Source organism: Hyla sarda, chromosome 1 (genome assembly GCF_029499605.1).
Source record: "Hyla sarda isolate aHylSar1 chromosome 1, aHylSar1.hap1, whole genome shotgun sequence".
NCBI classification, from domain to species: Eukaryota; Metazoa; Chordata; class Amphibia; order Anura; family Hylidae; genus Hyla; species Hyla sarda.
Genome location: NC_079189.1, coordinates 333,960,487 through 333,981,680, shown reverse-complemented (window position 1 = coordinate 333,981,680; position 21,194 = coordinate 333,960,487). Strand labels below are relative to the sequence as shown.

At 42.5% G+C, this 21,194-nt stretch overlaps 1 protein-coding gene across 3 annotated transcripts in view; it reads right to left on the bottom strand.

Annotated features, from left to right (window-relative positions):
• The window catches only part of ADAMTSL1 (ADAMTS like 1), a 956,942-nt gene that overhangs the window by 32,934 nt on the left and 902,814 nt on the right, over positions 1-21,194 (bottom strand). For all 3 annotated transcript variants that reach the window (XM_056519753.1, XM_056519743.1, XM_056519759.1), the window contains 2 exons: positions 12,374-12,553; positions 10,556-10,690 (listed from right to left, as the gene is read on the bottom strand). In XM_056519753.1, the coding sequence (XP_056375728.1) occupies positions 10,556-10,690; positions 12,374-12,553 (315 nt within the window). The remainder of the gene's footprint in view (positions 1-10,555; positions 10,691-12,373; positions 12,554-21,194) is intronic.

Below are 21,194 nucleotides of genomic sequence, written 5' to 3'. Positions count from 1 at the left end.
GACCATATGTGAACCTAAAAGGATTTTCTATGGCTCCAGACTAGTTTAGAATTCAGAGTTTTAACAAAAAACATCAGCAAGAAACTAGAACAAATAACAGACAAGATTAAGGAAGACATTCATAATTTTTTTTATTGCATTGCACATGCTAAAAGGACCGGAAATCTAACAACATCCATCCCCCAGCCAGGAGTCTTGGGAACCTTTTACATGGGCTGATGCTATCCACTGAGCCAATACAAAGTCAAATAAATTGTGCGGCCATTCAAATGTATCAATATCCCTGTTTATACATAACAATAACAGTGGATTAATTGGTTGCACAAAAGAACCAATCAGCATAATCCATAAGACAACTAAGGTCAACATTAGCCAACTATAGCCCCTTTTTACATTGTCAAGAATGAGCATTTCTAGGACAGCTTATTGCCTGATATTTGGCCTATATATAAGAACTGGAGGAGATCATCTAAATTATAGTCATCATTGTGTAGGTCCCAGAAGTCAATTAAAACCAATGAGAATGTTATTGTACATTATATAAATATGGCATAATATTCTTACACCTTTATACCTGGGCTGGAATCACATATAGTGGAAGGACATATTCAAAACTTGTTTGGCACGAATGTCATGCCAAATATTTGGTGCAAAACAACAGTTATGCACCAAACACCCAAAAAAACTTTACACAATGCACTCCAGTTTGGCAAAAGTGGGTGTGGGTGCGGATTAAAGGGGAATTCTGGTGAAATTTTTTTTTGGGGCAAATCAACTGGTGCCAGAAAGTTAAACAGATTTGTAAATTACTTCTATTAAAAATCTTAATTCTTCCAGTACTTATCAGCTGCTGCATACTACAGAGGAAGTTGAGTTGTTCTTTTCTGTCTGTCCACAGTGCTCTCTGCTGACACCTCTGTCCATGTCAGGAACTGTCCGGAGCAGAATAGGTTTGCTATGGGGATTTGCTTCTACTCTGGACAGTTCCTGTCATGAACAGAGGTGTCAGCAGAGAGCACTGTGGTCAGACTAAAAAGAACAACTCAACTTCCTCTGTAGCATACAGCAGCTGATAAGTACTGGAAGGATTAAAGGGGTACTCTGCCCCTAGACATCTTATCCCATCACCGGGGTCCCGCTGCTGGGGAGCCCCGGGATCACCTTTGCGGCACCCCGCTATCATTACTGCACAGAGCGAGTTCGCTCTGCACGTAATGACGGGCAATATAGGGGCCGGAGCATTGTTACGTCACGACTCCGCCCCTCGTGACATCCCGGTCCGCCCCCTCAATACAAGTCTATGGGAGGGGGCCTGGTGGTCGTCACGTCCCCTGCTATAGACTTGCATTAAGGGGGCGGGCCTTGATGTCACGAGGGGCGGAGCCATGATATCATGCTGCTTCGTCTCCTGTCTCCCGTCATTACGCACATGGCGAACTCGCTCTCTGCAGTAATAATAGCGCGGTGCTGCAGCGGCGATCCCGGGGGTCCCCAGCAGCGGGACTCCGGCGATGGGATAAGATGTCTAGGGGCCGAGTACCCCTTTAATCTTTTTAAATCGAAGTAATTTACACACCTGTTTAACTTTCTGGAACCAGTTGATTTAAATTTTTTTTCCACCGGAGTACCCTTTTAAGTGTAGATTATAGGACTTTTTCAAAGGGTCATGCTCGTGTTTACATGAAAATTCTTGCTCAAAGCTTACACTATCTTTGTAATGCTGTGAAAATGTAAAAATGTTTTATTTATTTATTTATTTATCTACCCCCGATTTTATATATGGGATTATTAAACTTGCAATGAAAAATACTACTACAAGTATTTTTAAACTATATTTACCTATTTTAAATGGGGGGCAAACATATCATTTGGTGTGTCTTATTTTAAACTGGAAGAATGTTTCGCTTTGGTGCTTTGTGGTACTGCCATGGTATTATGCACCTTTTTCTGTCTTCTTAAAGCAACTGACTGAAACTTCTATATAAATTGAGCTTTTTACCACAATTTGAATAATCACTGTCAATTTGCACAATTTTTATTGTGATTTCAGAAAATCAGCGCAAAAACAGGGCACTATTTTAATGGTACTAAAAGAGTAGCACAAATAAAATGTGTGAACACAGCCTAAAAATAAACAAATATTTCACTTACTTCCTCAAAAAGTATATCTTTTTTAGCAGGTGAAAATCTTTTTTGAGGGAAAATTTTTCCTTTTTTAGTGTTTTTTTTAGCAGGTGTGTTCTCATTCACATTTGAGGTCTCTAAAGAATGCAATCATTATTTCTCACAATCTTTTTATGTGTGATTTGAATTTGCTTAAACTGGCCCAAAAATGTTAAATGGCGCAAACTGGAAAACATGTCCCTCACTATTTTGATCAGTATTTTTAGTGAAATTGACACAGAGAAATCTCTAATGGAAAGAATTGCAGCTTTCTCTGTGTTTTGAACCAATTCCTACCTCTGAATACTACAGAGGAAATTCTTTTCTTTTTGGAACTCAGAGCTCTCTCTGCTGACATCACAAGCACAGTGCTCTCTGCTGACATCTCTGTCCATTTTAGGAACTGTCCAGAGCAGCATATGTTTTCTATGGGGATTTTCTCCTGCTCTGGACAGTTCCTAAAATGGACAGAGATGTCAACAGAGAGCACTGTGCTCGTGATGTCAGCAGAGAGCTCTGTGTTCCAAAAAGAAAAGAATTTCCTCTGTAGTATTCAGCAGCTAATAAGTACTGGAAGGTTTAAGATTTTTTAATAGAAGTAATTTACAAATCTGTTTAACTTTCTGGCACCAATAGATTTTTAAAAAATCCACCGGAGTACCCCTTTAATGAAAATTGACAATTGGCAACAGTAATCTTTAAGATGTTTATTAGGGGTCTATACAGTCCAGTCAAATAATCCCCATTAAAACCAATAAATACAATATTTTCTTTACACTTCTCCCTTTAGGTGTGCATGAACAAGTTATGACCTTTCCAAAACTATTGATTGAAAACTCGAAGCACAAAATTCTATACAACATCACTGTAAATTTTTCCTAGACCCAAACTAAAGGGCCGAGCCCAACCTATGGGACGCGATTCCATTTGTTTTTTTCTTTTTACAGTATTCTACTGACGTCATCCATTAGACTGCCAGGAGGCTAAGTGTGAGTCATCACTTCAAAAAAACTCATTTCCATTGGCCTGGAAGACAATGGTGATAAGCTTTACAGCACTCCAGCAGACACTTGGCATTGTGCACAGTAAGATCAGGCTCTTCTGCTAAGGAAACAATAAATGGAGCCCCCCCATAAGGCTCCCGTTCATGTGCTAACGCTACTGAATGTTTTATAGGGTATGTACTTCAGCACTAACTTTTACTAGTTTTGTCCACCGCTTTACTGCTCCTTAACCGAATTTAACATATAAAAATAGAAACCCAAAGTATGTGACGAGAATTAAAAAAAATTACTATATTCAGTTTTAAAATACATTATTACAACAGACTCAAAAGAAAGAGTTATTATCTCACAGAGTTTGTTACCATATTTTTTGCCCTATTGGATGCTCCGGCATATAAGACGCACCCAATTTTAAATGAGGAAAATCTAGAATACAATGTAAAGTATAGGTCACAGTGGTCTTCAACCAGCGGACATCCAGATGTTGCAAAACTACAACTCCCAGCATGCCCGGACAGCCAACTCCAGCATGCCAGGAGTTGTAGATTTGCAACATCTGGAGGTCCGCAGGTTGTAGACCACTGGTATAGGAGGTTATACTCACGTGTCCCCGCCGCTCCGGACCCGTCACCGCTTGTCATCGCTACCTTGGATATCTCCCTCCATCGCTGTCACCGCGTCCCCGGGTTGTCCCCATCGCTCCGGAACGTCTCTGCTGCCCGGTATCCTCGCTCTCCGTCGCCGCCATCATGTCGCTACACACGCCGCTCCTATTGGATGACGGGGCAGCGTGCGCAATGACGTAATGACGACGAAGGAGAGCGCCGGCCATGCAGGGGATCCCGGCATGGAGCAGACACCGAGGAGGCAGGTAAAGTCCTTCCCGATGCAGCCGGGTTAGTGTCACTTTCGCTTCAGACACGGCAGTCAGCTTTGATTGCCGCATCTGAAGGGTTAATACAGGGCATCACCGCGATCGGCGATGTCCTGTATTAGCCGCTGGTCCCCGCCGTTGATGACCACAGGGATCGCCGTGATAGGTGTGTATTCGCCGTATAAGATGCACCAACTTTTCCCCCCCAGTTTTGGGGAAGAAAAAGTGCGTCTTATACGGCGAAAAATACGGTATTTTGTGGTGAAATTCATGTAACTAATATAATTCCAGTTCTTTCACATCTTTGAAGGTCTCAACTTGTTTTTAGTGGATGAATACAATTATACATATAGATCCTGTCAAACACCATTATAATGCTGATAGAGCAAAATCATATTCTCCTTCCAGTCTAAACAATAGTCATTTTTCATATAATCTATACACATGACAAACAATATATGTAAAAGTGACGTGTTATAGATAGCAAATTCCAGTTGAATTGTCTGGATTACACTAAACAGCATTATAGTGGTGTGTGCAGGGTGGACAGGGTATATACAAAGTGCCCCCACACATAGTGTGCCAAAGATTTTTGTGGTTAGTGGATATAAACATCCTAGTGTAAATGCAGAGGCTATAGAGATAGCAGTCTCACCGGGGCCCTGCTACCTAAGGGGTCCCAAAGCACATCTGCCCCATAAGAGACCAGTATTATAATTGGCATATGGGGTCCTGTTTCAGATTTTGCATCAGGGCCCAGAAGTTACAAGCTACGTCACTGGGCTAAAAACTTGTTATAATCCGGTCTGGCTGCCTACAAAAGAGAGCGTCAATACACTGTAAGGGCACGTTCTCACGTGCCGTATTTTGCTGCGTATTTGCTGCTGCATATTTTCTTTCCCATTGAGGTTCAATGGAAAAAAAAACGCAGCAGCAAATACGCAGCAAAATATGGCATGTGGGAACGTGCACCAAGGGTATGTTTACATGTGCGTATTTTCTGCTGCAGATTTGCTGTAGCAGATTTTGCTACCCATTGAAGTCAATGGCCAGAAAAATCTTCTGAAGCAGATCTGCAGCAAAAAAGTACATGTGTGAACGTAACCTAACAATTCATCTTGTTTACTCTAAGAGTAAAACAAGAATAAACAAGAATAGAGTAAACAAGAATATTTCCATTCAATAATATACTTGAAGAGCTAATTTTAAACTGTGAAGAGTTAATGCCCCTATGAATTCTATTATGCAATATATATATATATATATATATATATATATATATAGACAACGTCTCCAGTAATGTAGTGTATTTACAATGTTACAAATTGTATTTACAAAAAATGTCATTAAATTCCCATTGGTCAGTAGAGGACAAGTATGTGATAGCACATCTGGTAAAGGATGCCCTGAAAGGATCAGTTTATTAGCACTGACACTAACAAAACATTTTTGAGGGGAACTTATCACTGCTTTCTCCAGAAAACTAGTATAAAAAGTCTAACATTTTTGTACTATGCTCTTATTTGTTTGTGAAAAACACAGAAAAAGTCTAAAAATTTTTGTGCAAATTTGCGACAATATTTGATCAAAACTACCAAACCTACAATCCATTGATAAATTCCCATGTTTTCGGTTGTAATGCGTGCAAAAATATGTTTTACTATTCAACCATGTGTGTACCTAAAAACACTGTTTTGAACATTAAAGAGGTTATCCATTATAATTAAACTTAACCCCTATACGCAGAATAGGGGATAAGTGTCAGATTGCGGTGGTCTGACAGCTGGGACCCCCGCGATCTCCCGTAGGGGGCTCGCTTCCTCATAAATAGAGTGTGCCGACCATGACCCCCTCCATGTATATCTATGGGAGAGCCGGAGATACAGCGTTCAGGCATCTCCGGCTTTCCTATAGGCATACATGGAGGGGGCGTGTCTGCCACAGCTTGGTGTCGTGGTCAAAACACTCTATTCAGGTAGATAGCTGGGTGCGAGATCACAGGGGGTCCCAGTGGTTGGACCACTCAAACAATCTAAAACTGCATAACTCCTTTAAGAAATGAAACAAAAGCAATGTGTTGTGCATATGGGCTACAGAAGATATAAGATGAGTCTAATGATCATTGGCCAGACAGGAATGAGCTGATTTCTACCATGGTAATGAAGACATCCAGTAAGAAGACATACTTTGTAGAAGACATGATGGAAGGCCATCTACTAGGACACATGCACATCACTCTTGCAAGTATAAGATGAATTGAAGGTTCTGGAGATAACCAAATCATGCTGTGATATCTGTAAACATTTTTGGCCAAGTAAAAGCATTCATATTAAATGTTTCATGTGGTTAGCTAGTTTTAGTTTTGGTGGATGCAGATGCAGCAAAAAAACTCAACATTTCTACAGAAAACAGTATATATAGTGTATCCACTGGGGCAAAAAGTATTTAGTCAGCCACCAATTGTGCAAGTTCTCCCACTTAAACAAGCAAGATTTCTGGCTCTCACAGACCTGTAACTTATTCTTTAAGAGTCTCCTCTGTCCTCCATTCGTTACCTGTATTAATGGCACCTGTTTGAACTTGTTATCAGTATAAAAGACACCTGTCCACAACCTCAAACAGTCACACTCCAAACTCCACTATGGCCAAGACCAAAGAGCTGTCGAAGGACACCAGAAACAAAATTGTAGACCTGCACCAGGCTGGGAAGACTGAATCTGCAATAGGCAAGCAGCTTGGTGTGAATAAATCAATTGGGGGAGCAATTATTAGAAAATGGACGACATACAAGACTTCTGATAATCTCCCTCGACCTGGGGCTCCACGCAAGATCTCACCCCGTGGTGTCAAAAAGATCACAAGAACGGTGAGCAAAAATCCAAGAACCTAGTGAATGACCTGCAGAGAGCTGGGAGCAAAGTAACAAAGGCTACCATCAGTAGAACACTACGCCGCCAGGGACTCAAATCATGCAGTGTGAGACGTGTCCCCCTGCTTAAGCCAGTACATGTCCGGGCCCGTCTGAAGTTTGCTAAAGAGCATTTGGATGATCCAGAAGAGTATTGGGAGAATGTCATATGGTCAGATGAAACCAAAGAAACCAAAGATACCAAACTTTTTGGTAAAAACTCAACTCGTCGTGTTTGGAGGAGAAAGAATACAGAGTTGCATCCAAAGAACACCATACCTACTGTGAACTTTTCTCCTAAGGGACCAGGACGACTGATCCGTGTAAAGGAAAGAATGAATGGGGCCATGTATCATGAGATTTTGAGGGAAAACCTTCTTCCATCAGCAAGGGCATTGAAGATGAAACATGGCTGGGTCTTTCGGCATGACAATGATCCCAAATACACCTCCAGGGCAACAAAGGAGTGGCTTTGTAAGAAGCATTTCAAGGTCCTGGAGTGGCCTAGCCAGTCTCCAGATTTCAACCTCATAGAAAACCTTTGGAGGGAGTTGAAAGTCTATGTTGCCCAGCCCCAAAACATCACTGCTCTAGAGGAGATCTGCATGGAGGAATGGGCCATAATACCAGTAACAGTGTGTGAACACCTTGTGAAGACTTACAGAAAACTGTTGACCTCTGTCATTGCCAACAAAGGGTATATAACAAAGTATTGAGATGAACTTTTGTTATTGACCAAATACTTATTTTCCACCATAATTTGCAAATAAATTCTTTAAAAATCAGGCAATGTGATTTTATGGATTTTTTTCTCATAATGTCTCTCATAGTTGAGGTATAACCTATGATGAAAAATGACAGGCCTCTCATCTTTTTAAGTGGGAGAACTTGCACAATTGGTGGCTGAATAAATACTTTTTTGCCCCACTGTATTTGTGTTAACAAGCATGTACCTAATAAAGTGGCCAGTGAATGTATATCATTGAGTCTTTTTAAACTTTTACACATAAAGAGGTGTCCAGAACATAACATATATCACCACGCCGCACTTAAGTTGATAAGTTCTAACATGCCATATAATACAGATTTAGTGAACACAAAGGCAGGCATTTTTCATTTTGTTGAGACTTTTTTTCCATTTATATTTGGCGCTATTTTGGCGCAAGTGTCCATTTTTGCGCCTTTTTGTTTACACATTTCTGCTGATTTTGAGTTGAAATCCACTGATTTTGGCAATACGCATGATATGGACGTGTTTCATGAACTGCGCCTTTTTGTGAAAAGGCACAAAAAAGGCGCAAAACCACCAAAAAGGCGCAAAACCACCAAAAACCTACACCAGCCCAGACTTAGCTTAGCTTTTTGGTCTATATGAAGAGTGAAAATTCAGAAAATGTGTACCTGCACAAAATGTATCAAATGCTCTGCTACCAGCACACAAAAAAAGGTGCACAAAAATGCTTCACTTACACGTACAATGATAAATGCAGGCCATAGCATCTGAAATATTAAGATTGTTAGGACCCATGATTTGCTGCTTACATCTTTAAGAAGTGAATGGAAAACATAAATAAAGTGGAATCTCACTATGATTTATGGAACATTTTCTAACATAACAAATGTTAAGGAGTGTCCCACTGGTATGATGTACGCAAGAGAGGTGCAAGCTGATATCAAGTCCTGAGCTCCGCGCTGCAAGAACCATGAGAACCTGACACAGATGTCAACCTCTTGGAAAAATAATAAAACAACAAAAACACAATAAGCTAAAGAAAAACATACAAAGATAAGCTTTCTTTCAAGTGCCGGTAGACTATGGCTTACGCCCATCATTTATTTTACTTTGGTAGGCATTTATAAAAATAGAATTTCTCATGCAAAGGCCTAAAGTTATGCTTGAATATTGGGTATGTGTCAGTTCAAAGCAGGAACAGAGTGCAGGAATATCAGGATTTAACATAAATGGTCCTCCATCAGAGGTTTCTGTCTGAGGTTGTAATGAGGAATCCCCTGGACCTCAGATAGACACTCAGGCATAAAAAGGCCAATAATTTCCGACCGGTTGGAAATTTTGGTGCAGCAGAACCCCATTGGTGGCAATGGGATTGCGCTGCACAGTGCAGATTTCTGCCAATGAAATTCTGCCGCCAAAAGAACTAACTTGTTCATTCTTTAAGGGAAATCCACGGACCGCACGGACATTGGCGTCCCTGTAGACGGATCCAAATGAACAAGTTTATTATTTTGGTGGCAGAATTTCAACGGCGGAACATCTGCTGCTGAAATTCAGTAGTGTGCACTCTGCCGAGGAATCCTATCGCCATTCTGGTTGGAAATTCAGTAGTGAACCCAGCCATACAGTCGTCCCTAACCTCCCTTGGAAGCTCTGTGTGAACCTGGCCTAACTCTTAGAAGACAAAATGGGTGTACCCCAATTCTTCTCAATATCAACAGGTCATATCCAAATGTAACATGTTTCCTATAGGGGGCATCACATGAAACATGCATTTTGGTAGACCCGCCCATTGAGGTGCCCTTTTTTCTGGACCCATTCTTGGGTAGGGACTTTTTCTTTGGGTAGTTATTCATTTAGAGCAGTGTTTCCTAACGAGTTTGCCTCCAACAGATGCAAAAATACAACCTTTGGCTGTTTGGGCATGCTGGGAGTTGTAGTTTTGCAACCGCTGGAGGCACACTGGTTGGGAAACAAGGATTTATTCTCCCAAAGGTACCATTACATCTTATATTTGCATTCCAATTCCATTGTGCCTACAATGATTAAAAGTGGTGCATTATGTGTGATATAGATAGGCTATCTGGACACTATAGACTAAAGTCTGTGTTAACAAATGGTAAATGTACATCTTGCCTATTATTATTCACGACACATTAAAAGGGTAGCCCAGGAAAGTATATATATATATATATATATATATATATATATATATATATATATATATGTATATATATATATTATTTATTTATTTATTTTATTTTTTTAAAGCCACCACACTTCCTGGATGTGTTCCCTGTTCGATATGCATGGTTCCTGTGGTAACTGTTGTCTTCTCTGGCTACTTGATATTCATTGCCATCCTTCTGTCCACTTGCCTACATCCCCCAGCAATCATTACAGCTCTTCTTTGCCAGCCCCCACTCTCCTGCTCTGGTCAGCAGAGAGGGATTCAGTGTCTGATTGGCTGAAGCTGCACACACCTCCCAGTTCTTAGCACAACCAAAGAGGGGGAACTGCTCTATATAGCTAATACATGATATTTAGACAATTAAATTAGAGTACCCCTTTAAGCCACCACTGTGCATTTTTAATAGATGAAATCCTTTACTACTTTATGTTTTTGTAACATTAGTTTTAATGATGATGAAATAAAGATTGGACATTTTATATGTGATATGTTGTATTTTTTGGCCAACTCTGCTAGCAAGAGTAGGAGCGAAAAAAAACTTTGTTGCCATGTTGACCAAATGATTGAAGAATTTTACCTTTCATAGTAAAATTTTAATAAGGTATTTTTTTCGGTCTATTGAACAAAATTTTATATACAAATATACTGGGAGGCTTTACTGTACAGTTAGCTGTTAACCTACCTATCAATGCTGATCCACCAGTGTTCACCAACAGCTTATTGCCGGTCAAAGAAGTCAGCACGGATGGTGTTTTTGGACCAATTTCAGCAAAAAGCATTCCTACTCGTTCTGTCCCAAAAGTATCCAGAGGGGGGTCTGAAAAGAATAACAGTATTACTAGAAGCAATATGTATCATTATAAATGGAGAATAGCAATAGATGTAAATGCTATTTGTATCTGGTATATAACTAGGATATGTCACCACTTAATGATCGGTGGGGGCCAAGCTCTGGGATGCATGCTGTGTCTGCATTACCTGCTGTATCTAATGTATCAATAAAAGAAAGTATTTTCTGCAAAAATTCCTGAGTGACGGGATCTTCTCTATCTATACTACTATGATTATCTACGTGCACCGAACCTTTCTGCAGTGACGACCTTTACTATTGCCTGAATCTCTGGGACCTCCACTGATCCTGAAAATGTCATGCTGCTGCCTCCAAAGAAAGGAGCTCAGGCACAGTGGAGGAGGAAGAGTGACGTATATCGCCACATGCTCCTCCATAGGGTGCCATGTTATGAACCATTAGGTCACCCAGCCAGCACACGGGCATGGGAGAAGGGGGAGTCAGAGCTACAGTTTTTTACGGAGAGGGGGTCGCAGACAGGGTGCAGTAGATAAGTAAGTGCCATCAGCTAAACAGTGCTGCATGCAAAGCAGGGGTCCTAACTACAAGGGGCAAGCTACCTACCTATAGTGTGCAAGCTACCTACAGGGGGTCCTACCTATAGTGTGCAAGCTACCTACAGGGGGGTCCTACTTATAGTGCGCAAGCTACCTACAGGGGGATCCTACTTATAGTGTGCAAGCTACCTACAGGAGGGTCCTACTTATAGTGCGCAAGCTACCTACAGCGGGGTCCTACCTATAGTGTGCAAGCTAGCTACGGGGGGGGTCCTACCTATAGTGTGCAAGCTACCTACAGGGAGGTCCTACTTATAGTGTGCAAGCTACCTACAGGGGGGTCCTACTTATAGTGTGCAAGCTACCTACAAAAGGGTCCTACTTATAGTGCGCAAGCTACCTACAGGGGGGTCCTACTTATAGTGCACAAGCTACCTACAGGAGGGTCCTACTTATAGTGCGCAAGCTACCTACAGGGGGGTCCTACTTATAGTGTGCAGGCTACCTATAGGGGGGGGTCCTACTTATAGTGCACAAGCTACCTACAGGAGGGTCCTACTTATGGTGCGCAAGCTACCTACAGGGGGGGGGGTCCTACTTATAGTGCGCAAGCTACCTACAGGAGGGTCCTATTTATAGTGTGCAAGCTACCTACAGGGGTCCTACTTATAGTGCGCAAGCTACCTATAGGAGGGTCCTACTTATAGTGCGCAAGCTACCTACAGGAGGGTCCTACTTATAGTGCGCAAGCTGCCTACAGGAGGGTCCTACTTATAGTGCGCAAGCTACCTATAGGAGGGTCCTACTTATAGTGCGCAAGCTACCTACAGGAGGGTCCTACTTATAGTGCGCAAGCTACCTACAGGAGGGTCCGACTTATAGTGCGCAAGCTGCCTACAGGGGGGTCCTACCTACAGGGACAAACGAACTACAGGAGGGAGGTCCTAGACGCAGGGGAAAAAACTATCCTAAGGGAGTTCCTACATACAGGGGACAAACTTCCTACAGGGGGTCCTACCTACTGGGGCAAACTACAACCGGGGGTGGGTGGATGTGCTCCCTTGGTAAAAAAAAAATTCAGAGGGGGGCCTCAAGCTGAAAAAGGTTGGGAAACATTGTTATAGGCATTCTTCTTATCACCACATACATTTACCTATAATCTGAAGCTGTGTTGATTCAGAAACTTCCCCGTGTATATTGACTGCTTTGCAAGTATATTGTCCCTGATCGGAATAGGTGATATTTCCAATGAATAAAGACGTGTCGCTGTGGCGGGGCACATGATGCAATCGACTGTTATTTCTGTACCATGTAACATCTGCCTCAGGAAGACCTGCAGGAAGCACAACGTCAGCAATAAGGCATATTAAAAGCATTACTATGTAAAGATATGTTCACACAGAACTGAAATGCTGCACATTTGTTACATATTTTCTGCAGTTTTAGAAGTGGGAACTTCTGCAATGAAAGCTGGAATAGTGTGTGAACATCCACGTTTCACGTTAAAAGTGAAGCTGAGACCTGAAGAAGGTGTAAGTGGCCTACAGAATACAAACTATATAGCCATCCATGTATCAGTGATGTCACTAGATGCTATGGAATAAGTAGGCTGCATGCCGATTCTCTTCATAAACTTCTGCTAACCAAACTAAAAACAAATGTACTATTCCAAGAGAGTAACTCAAACTCACAGGGCCCCATAGTAAAGTCAGGAATGAGCCCTCAGCTGGGCGACAGTAAACTGAACTACTAAAATACCACCAGCAGCATTACTACTTGGACTCCAGAAGCAACCAGAGCATAGTTAGTAGTGTTATATATCAGAACAAAGGAGAACACACATACTGGAGGTAAACAGAACAACCTCCTGGCCATCTAGCAGCTGTTATGACATGTGGCATGTGTATTATAAAGTAATGACAATGATATACAGGCATTTGTCAAAGTTATTGCCAAGAAGCTGCAGGGATGCTTCATAATTTATATTTATTAATAAGTATTTCATATATTCCCAATGCATACTGTACTACATTATAAGATTGAGATTATGATTATTGTTATGTGTTTATATCTGTATGAATACAGAATAAAAAAATACATAAAAAATCTTGTGGCACATAGTCAGGACATACACATCACCACCACTAGGTGGCAAAAGAACATTTGTATCTCAGATACAATACATTTTCTTTACATGTATGTGTTCACTGTTTTAAATGTGAGTATGACAATGAAATCAGCCCAATAACAGCAATAGTAGTAGAAAACAAAGTTATAACTTCTAATTTCAGATAGTGACAACTCCAATGCCATCTGCTCCCTATAACAATGATCTCATTTTGTGCACAACATTTCAGAATGTATCAATCACATTTACTCATAGTAATTTTAAGTGAAGTCTAATATTGGATGATATATACTAATGCCATTAGTGTATATATATATATATATATATATATATATATATTTCTCAAAAAAATAAAGGGAACACTTAAACAACACAATGTAACTCCAAGTCATTCCCACTTCTGTGAAATCACACTGTCCACTCAGGAAGCAAGAGTGATTGACAATCAATTTCACATCCTGTTGTGCAAATGGAACAGACAACAGGTGGAAATTATAGACAACTAGCTGAGTACCTGGCATTGCCCGGTTTTTCCTTCCTAATCCTTGTAAGGGAGGAAAATCAACAAAGGAGGAAGCTTTTGACTTCATATCCCATCCCCATATATTGTTGTCATATCCCAACCCCATATCCCGACCTCCTATCCAGACCTCCTATCCCGACCTCCTATCCCATCCTCCTATCCCGACCTCCTATCCCGTCCTCCTATCTCGACCTCCTATAGACTTGTATAGGACTTTAAACATAAACCCCGCCCCTGGCAAATGGGGGTGAGTAAGGGTTAAATTACCTATCCTATGTTTGTTGTTGACATATAAGTGACATGTGTGCCATGTTAATATCTTTAGCCGTTTGGACGTGATGCTGGAACATACACACACACACACACACACACACACATTGAGTTTTATATATATATTGATAAGTAAGACACCCCCAATAAAGGAGTGGTTCTGCAGGTGGTGACCACAGACCACTTCTCAGTTCCTATGCTTCCTGGCTGATGTTTTGGTCACTTTTGAATGCTGGCGGTGCTTTCACTCTAGTGGTAGCATGAGATGGAGTCTACAACCCACACAAGTGGATCAGGTAGTGCAGCTCATCCAGGATTTACCACAATGATCCCCTAAAGGGCCAGGGATCACCTTAATAAATCAAATACCAAAACCCCAGGGCACAAAGCCCGGGGCACAAAATCCCTTTAGGGACAACCCTTATAAAATTCTGTGATTTTAATTTGTGCCACAGTTACCAGATAAAGGGGAAACTGCAGTTCCCCACAAACTAATCACTTGAGGTTTATCCCTATTTATATGCACAACTGGTTCTGTGACATTTAAGTTTTAATCATTGTCACATGGTACATCCAATTTTAATAACCATATACAATAAAAGTAAAATTTTATAAGGGTTGTCCCTAAAGGGATCTTGTGCCAAGGGCTTTGTGCCCTGGGGTTTTGGTATTTGGCTCATCCAGGATGGCACATCAATGCAAGCCGTGACAAGAAGGTTTGCTGTGTCTGTCAGCGTAGTGTCCAGAGCATGGAGGCGGTACCAGGAGACAGGCCAGTACATCAGGAGATGTGGAGGAGGACATAGGAGGGCAACAACCCAGTAGCAGGACCGTTACCTCCACCTTTGTGCAAGGAGGAGCACTGCCAGAGCCCTGAAAAATGACCTCCAGCAGGCCACAAATGTGCATGTGTCCTCTCAAACGGTCAGAAACAGACTTCATGAGGGTGGTATGAGGGCCCGACGTCCACAGGTGGGGGTTGTGCTTACAGCCCAACACCGTGCAGGACGTTTGGCATTTGCAAGAGAACACCAAGATTGGCAAATTCGCCTCTGGCATCCTGTGCTCTTCACAGATGAAAGCAGGTTCACACTGAGCATGTCACAGAGTCTGGAGACGCTTTGGAGAATCTTCTGCTGCCTGTAACATCCTCCAGCATGACTGGTTTGGCGGTGGGGTGGCATTTCTTTGGGGGGCCACAGCGCCCTCCATGTGCTTGCCAGAGGTAGCCAGACTGCCATTAGGTACCGAGATGAGATCCTCAGAGCCCTTGTGAGACCATATGCTGGTGTGGTTGGCCCTGGGTTCCTACTAATGCAATACACAGCAAGACCTCATCTGGCTGGAGTGTGTCAGCAGTTCCTGCAAGAGGAAGGCATTGATTCTATGGACTGGCCCGCCCGTTCCCCAGACCTGAATCCGAATGAGCACATCTGGGACATCAGGTCTTGCTCCATCCACCAATGCCATGTTGTACCACAGACTGTCCAGGAGTTGGCGGATGCTTTAGTTCAGGTCTGGGAGGACATCCCTCAGGAGACCATCCGCCACCTCCTCAGGAGCATCCCCAGGCATTGTAGGGAGGTCATACGGGCACGTGGAGGCCACACACACTACTGAGCCTCATTTTGACTTGTTTTAAGGACATTACATCAAAGTTGGATCAGCCTGTAGTGGGGTTTTCCACTTTGATTTTGAGTGTGACTCCATATCCAGACCTCCATGGGTGAATAAATTTGATTCCCATTGATCATTTTTGTGTGATTTTGTTGTCAGCACATTCAACTATGTAAAGACGAAAGTATTTCATACGATTAGTTCATTCATTCACATCTAGGATGCGTTATCTTAGTGTTCGCTTTATTTTTTGAGCAGTGTATATACTAATTGCCATAAAAAATGCCAATACAGGTAAACTGGACAGCCTATGGGTGTGCCAGATTTTCACCAGCATTCTGTTTGACACATGTGGTGTATCTATTTGTGACAACTTGCACGCAAAACTTTATCAAAGTTAAAGGGGTATTTCAAGTTAAAATAAACTTATCCACAGAATAGTAAATAAGAGATTACTGGGAGTCTAACTGCTGGCCCCCCCCGTGATCTCCAAAACAGGACCCCAGGTCTTTGTTGAATGGAGTGGTAAGTTGTACATGCATGCTTCTGCTTCAATCATGGTCTATGGGAGCTGCCAGAGATGGCTGAGTACAATGCTTGGCTACCTTCGAAAGCTCCCATAGACCATGAATGGAGCTGCTCAATTCTCAAGTCCTGTTATGGAGATTGCAGAGGTCCCAGCGATCTGATACTTACTGTATCACCTATCCACAGGACCTCCGCAATCTTTGCTGTTCCCCAATAGAACATGTACTGCTCTCTATTCCTATTGCTTTTACTAGGCTAAATTTTCATATTACATTGTCATACTCACCAATAATTTTAACTCAGAATACCCCATATTTGATGCACAGAATGAACACAGCTTCAAAACTACAGCTTCAAATCCTGCACATTAAATATGTACAGGATACGGTATGTGTGACCCTTAAGTTGCACCGGCACTGGTAAATTTCCCCCCTGTGCTTATTACTGTATGAGAAAAACCATTATGATACTGTATAAGACACAACCCAATAGATTTTTGTTATCTTTTGGGGCCATAAGACTCCAATAAAGTATTCTTCTGCTGCAGCTTATCAAAGCTCATCAACAGGCAGCCCATTCCAGTGTCTTCTGGCATCAGCAACAGGAGCCAAACGTCATATTTACATTGCACAGCTCATCCTTCATGCTTACAGTTATTCTGTTCTATCTAAAGGGCACGTCCAGTAAACGTTCACATCTCTAAATACTTAGTGAAGGAAATGGACCTATTGGTGACCTCTCCCTCTGATCTTGAAACATGGTTTCTGAAGGATGAGAAAAGTACATGATGGCAAAACCGACAATTCCTTGTTCAAGTACCATTTCTAGGATAACTACAATCACATGTCTATTTGCCCCTTGGCTGGATGGCAAACTAGGTCTATGACTAAAGCTGAAGTGCCGAGGTGAGAGGGAGGGTTGTTACGTAGCTTATTTTGCTGCATTCATACCTTTGCATGCTGCTGGATGTCATTGCTCTGATCAGAATTATTAGTGTTGGAGATCATCATGTTGGGAAACTGCAATACGTACAATACGCTCCCCACATTTTACAAGATCCCAGTCATTCATCCCTGCTGCAGTTTCCTCCCATAGCTTTTACATTGCGGCAACAAAGTGACTCATGTCACAGGCAGCGCAAGAAGACATATTACTATAGCAGCATCATTCAATACTGTCACAGCCACTGGTGTCCCGCTTATCAGAACTCTACAATGGTTACAACTACTACTACTGTGACCTTCTGTGATATAGCAATGTTGTGTCTTGTCAAAAGATGTTTCCATGTCCTGACCTGACCTTTATATACCTGTAGTTTAGGCTGCACACAAATACATTGCTGGTATGTATGCGTTCATCTGTGTTAGGGGAATTAACCATGTTGTATGGGCATGAAGTCACATTGAAAATTTCCTTTTTATTTCTCAGCCAAGTGGCTGAAATGCTCAAGTCTTCTTGACAGTTGGCACACCTCCTCACTTGCCCTCACCTTGTTTACTGATGTACAGAGCCCTGAAATTCAATTAAGGAGGATCTGGAAGGTAAGAGCAAGAAAGTGTGCTAAGCTGTGGCACTTGAGCAGTTCAGTACTGCCTCCATGACGCTTGGCTGAGAATTTTTTTTTCATTTTATACAATTGCCCACCATTATCAGCTCCAGGAAAGGTACGGTTTGCCATTATACCCTAATAACTAACCAACAGTGTCTGCAGCTCTTAGCAGCAAATACAGCTGACAGATTCCCTTTTAAGTTATTAGTTTACATATACCTTAGCCACATTTATTAAAACTTATTTTTTTTTACAATTCATGCCATTTAATCTTAGTACACATTCCACCTCTAAGGTCTGCTAAAATTACTGCAATTTTTTCAAGGATGGGAAGTGTCAGAACAATTTTGATTTCTTGGTTGATTTCTTTAGATTTTTCCATGATGATAAGCTATTAAATATACCTTAAAATACTTCCCCAGATACACTGCCAATTAACTCAAATTATGTCAATGATCAGAAGCTTCTAAGGCCATGTCATCATTTTCCAGGCTATGTAACGCCACAGTACCCTTGGTGTATGAAAACTTCTGCCCCACTGGAATTCTGATATAGTGGATGATAAATGAGATGACCTATGTTTTATACATCTGCTGGAGGAAGTGCTTGTGTCATGTACAAGGTGAATATCTCAATCAACTTTCCAAAACCATAGTTGTCAAGTCAAGATGTAAAAGCTCAGCTGTGATTGGTTGTTATGAGCCAAACCAAACTGTTTTATATCCAGGTAGATTGATAGATAAATCTGAGTCTATGTGATTTGAATGGATCAGAATTGTCAAATATATAGACACTGATTTACTAATATGAACTCAACCTGCTTTTGTTGGGTCTGTGCGCCAAAAATTCTGTCTGTGCCAGAATTTGTGTCACAATGCGCTAAAACAGATCTGTGTGCCCCCATAGTAAATAGAGTGGAATCATGCAAGTCTAAAACAACACTCCACACTAATAATAACCCAACAGTCTCAGTAAATAAGGGCCACAGCATTGTTTATCTTTAGCTCCCAGTGAAACTTTAGATTTTTTAGGCAGCAACTGGGAAATCAGAAGTTATATGGTTCTGTGCTGAAATAAGAAATGGAGATTTCAACAGATCATATTTCTGGGAAGTATCACATCAAGACGGCCCAGACAGACTTGTTTACCCGCACTGTCCTGCTCAAGCAGCGTGGAGTCTGATTTGTTTATAAACAGTCTATAGAACAACTGTCATCAGAAACGGAAGAACTATTTACTAAGCCCACCTATACGATTATTATTCAAAGGCTTAAGGCTCCCCACACAAGTCTATGGCGCTTCCTATACCGAAGAGAAAAAACTAAACTGGTATAAGAAACATTATGCTCCATTTTCTGTATATTTGTTAATAATTGCCTTTTGTAGTAAAATAATATACACATATTACATATAAACATAAGTACAGTAGGTAATTTAACTGTCACGATGCCGGCTGGCAGGAGGTGGATCCTCTGTGCCAGAGAGGGATTGGCGTGGACCGTGCTAGTGGACCGGTTCTAAGTCACTACTGGTGTTCACCAGAGCCCGCCGCAAAGCGGGATGGACTTGCTGCGGCGGTAGTGACCAGGTCGTATCCACTAGCAACGGCTCAACCTCTCTGACTGCTGAAGATAGGCGCGGTACAAGGGAGTAGACAGAAGCAAGGTCGGACGTAGCAGAAGGTCGGGGCAGGCAGCAAGGATCGTAGTCAGGGGCAACGGCAGGAGGTCTGGAACACAGGCTAGGAACACACAAGGGAACGCTTTCACTGGAACAATGGCAACAAGATCCGGCGAGGGAGTGCAGGGGAAGTGAGGTATACATAGGGAGTGCACAGGTGAACACACTGATTAGAACCACTGCGCCAATCAGCGGCGCAGTAGCCCTTTAAATCGCAGAGACCCGGCGCGCGCGCGCCCTAGGGAGCGGGGCCGCGCGCGCCGGGACAGGACCGACGGAGAGCGAGTCAGGTACGGGAGCCGGGGTGCGCATCGCGAGCGGGCGCCACCCGAATCGCGAATCGCATCCCGGCTGGAGGCGGTATCGCAGCGCACTCGGTCAGTGGATCTGACCGGGGCGCTGCGGGAGCGAGAGTGTAGCGAGCGCTCCGGGGAGGAGCGGGGACCCGGAGCGCTCGGCGTAACAGTACCCCCCCCCCCCCTTGGGTCTCCCCCTCTTCTTGGAGCCTGAGAACCTGAGGACCAGACTTTTATCTAGGATATTGTCCTCAGGTTCCCAGGATCTCTCTTCAGGACCACAGCCCTCCCAGTCAACCAAAAAGAAGGTTTTTCCTCTGACCTTTTTGGAGGCCAGTATCTCCTTTACAGGAAAAATGTCTGAAGAACCGGAGACAGGAGTGGGAGAGATAAGTTTAGGAGAGAAACGGTTGATGATGAGTGGTTTAAGAAGAGAAACGTGAAAGGCATTAGGAATACGAAGAGAAGGAGGGAGAAGAAGTTTATAAGAGACAGGATTAATCTGGCACAAAATTTTGAAAGGACCAAGATAGCGTGGTCCCAATTTGTAGCTGGGAACACGGAAGCGGACATATTTAGCGGAGAGCCATACCTTGTCTCCGGGAGAAAAAATGGGGGGAGCTCTTCTTTTCTTATCAGCAAACTTCTTCATGCGTGATGAAGCCTGTAAGAGAGAATTTGGGGTCTCTTTCCATATGGTGGAAAGATCACGAGTTATTTCATCCACAGCGGGCAAACCAGAGGGCAAGGGAGTAGGGAGGGGGGGAAGAGGGTGACGGCCGTACACCACGAAAAATGGGGATTTGGAAGAAGATTCAGAAACTCTGAAGTTATACGAGAATTCGGCCCATGGTAGAAGATCTGCCCAGTCATCCTGGCGGGAGGAAACAAAATGCCGTAAATAATCACCCAGGACCTGGTTAATTCTTTCTACTTGCCCATTGGATTGAGGATGATAAGCAGAAGAAAAGTTTAATTTAATCTTGAGTTGTTTACAGAGAGCCCTCCAGAATTTTGACACGAATTGGACGCCTCTATCCGAGACGATCTGCGTGGGCAACCCGTGAAGACGAAAAATGTGTACAAAAAATTGTTTTGCCAACTGAGGCGCAGAAGGAAGACCAGGAAGAGGGATGAAATGTGCCATCTTGGAGAATCGATCAACGACCACCCAAACAACAGTGTTGCCACGGGATGAGGGTAAGTCTGTAATAAAGTCCATACCAATCAGAGACCAAGGTTGTTCGGGAACAGGCAGAGGATGAAGAAGACCAGCGGGCTTCTGGCGAGGAGTCTTATCCCGGGCACAGACAGTGCAGGCCCGCACAAAATCAACAACATCCGTCTCCAGAGTCGGCCACCAATAGAAACGAGAGATGAGTT